This window comes from Medicago sativa, chromosome 5, assembly GCF_051527215.1.
Source record: "Medicago sativa cultivar Bolivia chromosome 5, Bolivia_mono, whole genome shotgun sequence".
Taxonomy (NCBI): Eukaryota; Viridiplantae; Streptophyta; class Magnoliopsida; order Fabales; family Fabaceae; genus Medicago; species Medicago sativa.
The window spans coordinates 1,178,349-1,185,768 of NC_140753.1; the positions used below are offsets into that span (position 1 = coordinate 1,178,349).

The window sequence follows — 7,420 nt, forward strand, 5'->3', positions numbered from 1 at the left end:
TATTTTATTATAATTGACTAACAAATATAATATTTTATTAAATAAAAAAAGTAAGATTCATGTTATTAAAAAAAAATTAATAAACTGCTTTGTTTGCGAGTTTGGAGGGGAAGGGAGGGGAAGGCTTGGGAAAAAAGGAATGAGCAAGTGGATGAAATAGAGGAAAATGGGAGGGGAGGGTTTTCGGGGGTTAACTTTTCTTCATAATACTAAACCCTCCTCATTTGGAGGAACTAAAAAATTGTATTGGAGGAGGGTTTTGGAGGGTTTTGGAGGGTTTACATGAATTCTTCAAATTTAATCTATGTTGTTATATTATTTTTAAAATTAAGAATATAGTAATCATATGCATTAATTTATCATTATCTAAAAACCTACTCTTTTAATTTTTTTGAAAGATTTCTCCATTTTTCGTCATATTTTCCACTCCTAGAAGCCTTTCCTTCCCCTCCCCTCCAAACTCGCAAACAAAGCCTAAGGTTCTTTGTCCCAAAAAAAAAAGTTAAAGGTTTGAATCATATAAGACAGTTTCTCCGGGAGTATAGTTCTGGTCTGGGACGAGGACAAGGATCATACTCCCGTCCCATGAGGATCCCATTCTCGATAAATTTACCAAAATACACTATATATGTGCATATACAAATATTTATTTGTTATATTATTTGTCTTTTCTTTTCACATAGCATATTTATAAATTTCTTTTATGTAATGTTTAACAATGATTAATGTCTTAATATTTTATTAATAGAGAAAAAGAAAAGGGGGAAATAGAAACATAATAGAGTTCCAAAAACATAAAATTAATTGACTTGACTCTCCATTAATTAGAAATATAAAAAAAAAATTATGAAACACATTTGCGAGAATTATATTTCTTGGGATAAGATTCTTAGTAGAAAAGCTAATTCCAAAAATAAATTTTGAAACCATGAAACAAACAACCCCAAGAGATGTAGCTCTTTTGGTATTTTAGAATTTTGATATGATTATGTTACATAGCAAGTACTATAGGTTTTTTATGGTTTACCATTACCACTTATATGATGTGATTTTGTTCCTGCCACTCTGCAAGTATTTACATATAAAAATGATATGATTGCTATAAATTTTTAGCATATTAATTAGTAATCTCCTCTTTCCCCTATTAATGTTGGTTTGATTTTTAATGAAATGCTATTTGTTTAGTAGAAAAAATAGTACCCATACTGACACTGCATTTTCAGAGCAATTATAATTCCACACACAAGAGAAGCAAAGATCTTAAGCAAATTTTATCGAACTTATGTATGTGGGAATAGAAATGTACCTATTTGGTTTTATGTGTGTATTTTCAATTTTAAACTTCTAACGCAACTTTTTTCTTTAATGAAAAATGTTAGTATGTTAATTGTTGCGTGTTAGTTTTTTCTCTTTGTCTACTCTGGACCTCCAACTCTTTAACCTTTAACTCAAACCAGCTGAACTACCCAACTAGTTGAACTACTCATTAATTACATAATCCAATAAACTCCAAAGACAAATTGATAGAGTATAACACGAATTTCTATCATATCAATATAACAATGAGTGATATGTTGTTGGCATTACTTATTAGCTTACAGAAAATAGGCTTTATCATTCAATCATATAACAAACTCTGTTGAAATGTCATTATTGCCCCATGATAATAATGGAGTGATAACTTGCATACCAGACTGCTTAGGATCTGAAAGTATGCACCTTCCTATCTCGAGGACATATCCTACTAAGCAAATGTTCAACTAACACATTCATGACTGATAAATGTTGGGAAATGTTTCTTCCATTGATGATGCAGATTTAGGGTCAGTATTCTGAAAAATGAGTGTGAAATGGAAAGTGCTCTACATTAAAAGTTGTATGATAAACCCAGTCCCAAAAAATTTCCACTCCTACTTTTCAGGGGAGACTCTTTGCAGTAAATGTTTATTATGGAATAACATAACAACCTATGGATCTATAGACATTGTGAAGAATGAAGTATAAAGTCCACAATTCACCATTTATCAAGTAAATACCAACTGAAAAAAATGTTACAAAAATCATTGTCTATAGTAAAATGTTCGCAAAAGTCATTTGGGACGACGTCGCTTAAACACATTATATGAATGCCTGCCAGAATTTTCCATTCACCACAGAAGAATAACCTTGATTCTTAACTAGCGTGATTGCTAAAATGCAAGTGCAATTATTGCCAGGAATACATTGCAATCAGAGCTATCAAATACACTGCAAACACATGATAGATCTTACAACATTATAAAGCTGCCGACGAGAGGTGTTTAGGGATACTTTGTAGCCAATCCTCAAAATAGGTCTGACAATCTACATCCGCATGAGAGAGACCAGCAAGAGCAGTTACAGTAATCTGTAAAAAGATAATAAATAAACTGTTTAGCATGTCATTATTCATTTAATCTAAACACACACTCACGCAGACACACTCACATAGCCCGCCTTCAAAGATTTGTGATCTGTATCATCATCATAATCAGGTAGGGCGCCTCTTACCTACAAAAGTTTGAAGAAAAAAAAAAAAAACTACATTATTATTCATTGCGGAAAGAGGATGCGAGGAAGATTACGAAATGTCCATCCAAGTAAGTTTTTTAGTTCTTCCATATAACTTGGCATCTATTTCAGAAGTTGATAAAATCAAATACTTACAATCTTCACTCTACTCTGTTTATAATAAGTCCAATGACAGCATAGTCAAGCACAATATTAAGCGGTGTAGAACTTATAACAATCGAAGCAGTACATCCGAAAGTATTAGACAATATGCTACATACAAATGAAATATCGAGACTTCAAGTCAATTAGAAAGAAAGTAAATGAGCCTACCTCTCTCGCAAATAAAAGATGTTCAGGTGATGCAGATGATGTACCAAAGTTTTTAGGTGTATCTGTATTGGTCATATCAGACGACATTCTTCGTCCTTCTGTCTCAGAGGTGACTTGCCTCCATCCCATCTTAAAGATACTTTTACCCTGCCTCGTTAGCTTGTAACCCTTTTTCAGATGCACAGACGACAACCAATAAATTAGTTACAGAAGATTGCATGACAGAGCAATATATTATTGTAGTAAAGTCAGCAATAGCAAGCCTTTGAATACAAATGTAAACTTCAATATGTAGGATATTAAATGAAAATACAGAAGGCAGATAATCAAACCAACATATCAACAGCTCAACACTTCAATGACAACAAAGCAAATGTTAAAACAGCATCTTTTTGTAACAAGGGCCGCCCATTATGCAACATTTCAATGAAGGGGGAAAGGTCAGATGTGCACACTCTACAAGCAGAGAGGCTTCATCCAGAAGTAGTCACCCTTTCCACTAATTTACAATGCGGTAGTATATATTGTCATGATATCAGGAAGCTTTTTTTGTTTTTGCACAGACAAATAACATTTATCCAAAACAATAAATTCCACAAGGATAAAAATTTGCTATTCAACCAGTGGCCAACACATACTCAAATAAACAAACACACGGGGATGGGGAAATGTGGTGACCCTGGTTCGAACCTGGGATTCCACATCAAATGTTTTCACCACCAAACCACTGGGTTGCAACATCGAGGACAAACAAATCCCACAAATTATCATAACACACAAGACAACGTTTTCTTAACCAGTGAACGAGGAGTCTTTCGTAATCACCAGATAGGTCTAGTTAACTCCTTATGAAAGGGGAATTGCCATTCTTTGGATATAACTACCGTGATTTCATAGAGGCGAGGCAACATTCTAGCAAACAAACAAGATTTATATGACAATTTCTGGAACTTACGCACAATAAAACTTGGATAGAATATAATCAATTTTCTTAGGCTTGTCTCTAATACATGGTGTCTCCTATTAATAGAGCTATAGTCCTAAAATAATGCCTGTCAAATTACCTAAAGTAACAATAAAAAATTTAAAAAATAATTCCTAAGAGAATCATCTTAGAACCAGCATATATTATGAATAAATCTCCTTATCATGTATTATGCTTATTCCATCACAGCATTAATTTATGTTATGTTAAGCGATCAAAACACGGCTATCTGGCTATATATAATAGAATCATAATAATAATTCTCACAAGCTAAACATACACAAAAATATGAACAACCATCAATCCTTTTCCTACTCGGTGAGGTTGACTAGTGACTACATGGATCATCATTCAACATCACAATTGCAAAACTTATTACAATATACCTTATGGTTAGCAACATTGGTTGGCACGTCTATATTCAAAAAACATCTTCCAGGGTAGCTTTGTTTCTTTATCGCAACCAGTACTGAGTTTATGATTGGAATGCAAACTTGTGCAGCAAGGGCAAAGTCCTGTGGATTACTCTTTCCTTCAACCCTGGACATAGAATAGCCTTCAAATGGTCAAACATGATAATGAAAAGCTATTGCTATAAAAGGATATAGATTAAAGATTTCTGAAATAACTTATAAAGCCAGTAAGCCATAATACTCGAGACATTCATTAAGTTATCAGTTACAATTATAAGCTGATTAATTGGTTTCAAAAGTTCAACTTAACAAATATGGAAGACAGATCTAGCGATATTGCAACAGAAACATGTCGATAACATACCAGTCATATGAAATGGAGATAGAAGGGATATTGTTGAAGAAGGCCTCTCGAGCTCCAGCTACAGTGCCTGAGTAAACACTGAAAGGGAACTACTAATTACACAAACAGTGACGGACAAAAATTTCTGTGGTAATAACTACTGAATAAACCTTAGCAAAAATAAAAATAGTATAAATCATAAGAGGGTCATTTCAAATTTCGAGGAAATGAAATCATCGTTGTCTCTTCATAGCTTAGGATGATAATCCTTTGTCATTTGAAATAAATAGAACAATTTTTAACAGGTACGCTTACATCACTTGATATGACATACAAAATAATTTATTGACTGCGAGAAAGATTGTAAGCAATGTAAATTATTTCTTTGGGCAAATAATTATTACAATTTAATTTCTATAAAATGATTACCATATTTTTAATGGAACAAAAAAAAGATTTAAGGTTAGGTGATAAAAGAATTGAAAATCAAATTAATATAATCATATAAATCACAGCTCCATACATAGAATTTTCAAATGGATGATGCCAACTTTGACATGATCATCAACATTTTTACTCTGAGGGAAGGAAGATGGATTGTGATCTTGGTTCCTCCTTCACTCTATAGGTACATGCATTCATTAGCTTAATTAAGTGTTTGGAAATAATGTTGCAGTTAAGCGTTTGAGAATTTTTCAGGACGGCTAAAGGCTCATTTCGGTTAAATAGCTTAAGTGTCTGTTCATTGAGCAACTCCACAAAATATAAGTAAAGAATTACATTCATTAGCTATTCTTAAGATATATTTATAGAAATAAGTCAAAACAATTTACGGACATGTCATAAGCTAGTTTACAAAACTACAAATGTAGGTAAACACTAACAAACAATATAAGTGGTTATATCATGAGATGAAAATTCTAAATAAGCTCTTCTAAACACTCCCTAAAGTCTAAAGGTGATAAAATGGTGCTACATACATATGATAGCCGCAGTTGCTACCCCTATTTATGCCACTCACTACCTGTTCAAATAAATACAAGGCACATCAAAGCTCAGCTGGTTTTTTTTAGTTCATCAGAATAAACTTCATAACAGGTACTTCTAAGAAATATTTAAAGAATCATGTAATAACTATGAGATTTTTGAACAACTATTTCATGTATAAGTTGAAATCATCAAATTTTGCATAAGTTCTCATTTAATTTCTCTCTTTAAACACGTATAACACATAAAGAACTTTTTTGTAATTGAGGAGCCCAAAATTTATTAACTTAGAAGTTCAACCAAGTTAGAAGCTAATCCAAACTAGGCCATTATTTTATTCATTTCTTCGCTATGGTGTTGTCAAATACTATTAGGGTCCTGTTTCAATAAATAGCTTATTTTGCAGCTTATAGCATAAAGCTTGTATGTATAACCGTTTATGAATTAACTAATTTTATAACACAAGATAAAAAAAAGTTGAACTATTTTCATATAATTTATAAGTTGTTTTCATAAGCTATCCTAGAGAGCTTATGAAAATAAGCTGAAAACAACTTATAAACATGCTGTAAGTTGTTTTCATAAGTGTCATTTGGCCTGTTTGGATTGGCTTATTTTTGACTTATTTTTAAGCTTATGCAAAACAGCTCATACAAATAAATAAGCTTTCATGTATTATTCATAAGCTTGTCAAGGTAGTTTATGAAGATGCGATTTTCATTAGTGAGAACTTATGAATTAACATAAAAGCATATTTATTTGCATAAGTCAATCCAAACAGGCCTAGTGTCTCGAGAACATGTCATAAGCTGTTTTCATAAGTTGTTTTCATAAGCATAAGTTTCAATATCAGTAGATAAACTCAAATAAACTAATCCAATGAGGCCCCATAAGTCATTTCTAGAGAACACGGAATGCCATAATCCCAATGTGGCAGTTTGTCTAAACAAGTATGTTTAAAAAACTGATTGCTACAATGTAATTGGGGGATTGTCTAAAATACAATATAGCACCGACACTTGTGATGGAAGGCATGTCTATGTCAGACATGTGTCGGTGTCCAACAGACCACTGTGATTGTTCAATTAATTCATTTAAAAAAAAAAAAAATATATACACCTACTTATCAGTGTTGTGTCTGTGTCGGTGCTTCGTAGTTAAAATAAGCAGAAGTGTGTATGGGAAATAAATAAATAAATAAAAATAGTGAAAAAGAGAGAGCAGAGGAGAGGACTTACAAGATCAGGGACGGAAGGAAAGAGTGATTTGGAAATTCCAAGAGAAGTGCAATCAGCGGGAGTACCAGAAACAGCGAAGGAAGAAACGGTTCCATGAATATGAACTTGTTTGGCAGCTATAGGATGAAGCCATGTGATGCTGTGACCAACTGCTGATTTCTCAGTATCAGGAGCACACACAAAGATATTGAAAAGATTACTATTCACTAATGATGACACCAAAGCTCTTAAGCCAGGAGCGTCGATTCCATCGTCGTTTGTTATCAGAATTCTTCCTCCTCTCTTATTGTTAACGTTACCCTCTTCCATCGATTTTGTTACTGCATCAACACCTACGCTACGCCCAATTTTTGACTAAACAATTCTTCTCTTCTATACTGATGATTTTCACACTTAAGCAGTCAAAATTGACTGTGCCAAACACAAAATGACAATACTTATTAGAAATTCACACACGCAAAATGGTCAGTTGTGGTTCAAATCCTGATTATAACATTTTTACTAATTGAGTTAGAATTTGTGGTGAATTTAACAATGAAGCTCGGATACTCCAAAACAGAGATGTACCATATCGGATACGTGTCGGATACCG

General features: G+C 32.9%; 1 protein-coding gene across 2 annotated transcripts; it reads right to left on the minus strand.

The window, feature by feature from the left end:
- Positions 1–1,994: 1,994 nt before the first annotated feature.
- On the minus strand, positions 1,995–7,173 carry LOC146918921 (uncharacterized). 2 transcript variants are annotated; one of them, XM_085712151.1, is made up of 7 exons: positions 6,829–7,173; positions 5,584–5,627; positions 4,625–4,702; positions 4,234–4,387; positions 2,863–3,030; positions 2,467–2,529; positions 1,995–2,386 (listed from the first exon to the last, which is right to left on the minus strand). In XM_085712151.1, exons 1-7 carry the CDS (start codon positions 7,135–7,137, stop codon positions 2,276–2,278), a joined length of 927 nt encoding a protein of 308 aa, XP_085568277.1. In that variant the 5' UTR covers positions 7,138–7,173; the 3' UTR covers positions 1,995–2,275. The 2 variants fall into 2 exon arrangements, with proteins under 2 accessions (XP_085568277.1, XP_085568278.1); XM_085712152.1 differs by lacking the exon at positions 2,467–2,529.
- Positions 7,174–7,420: the final 247 nt, after the last annotated feature.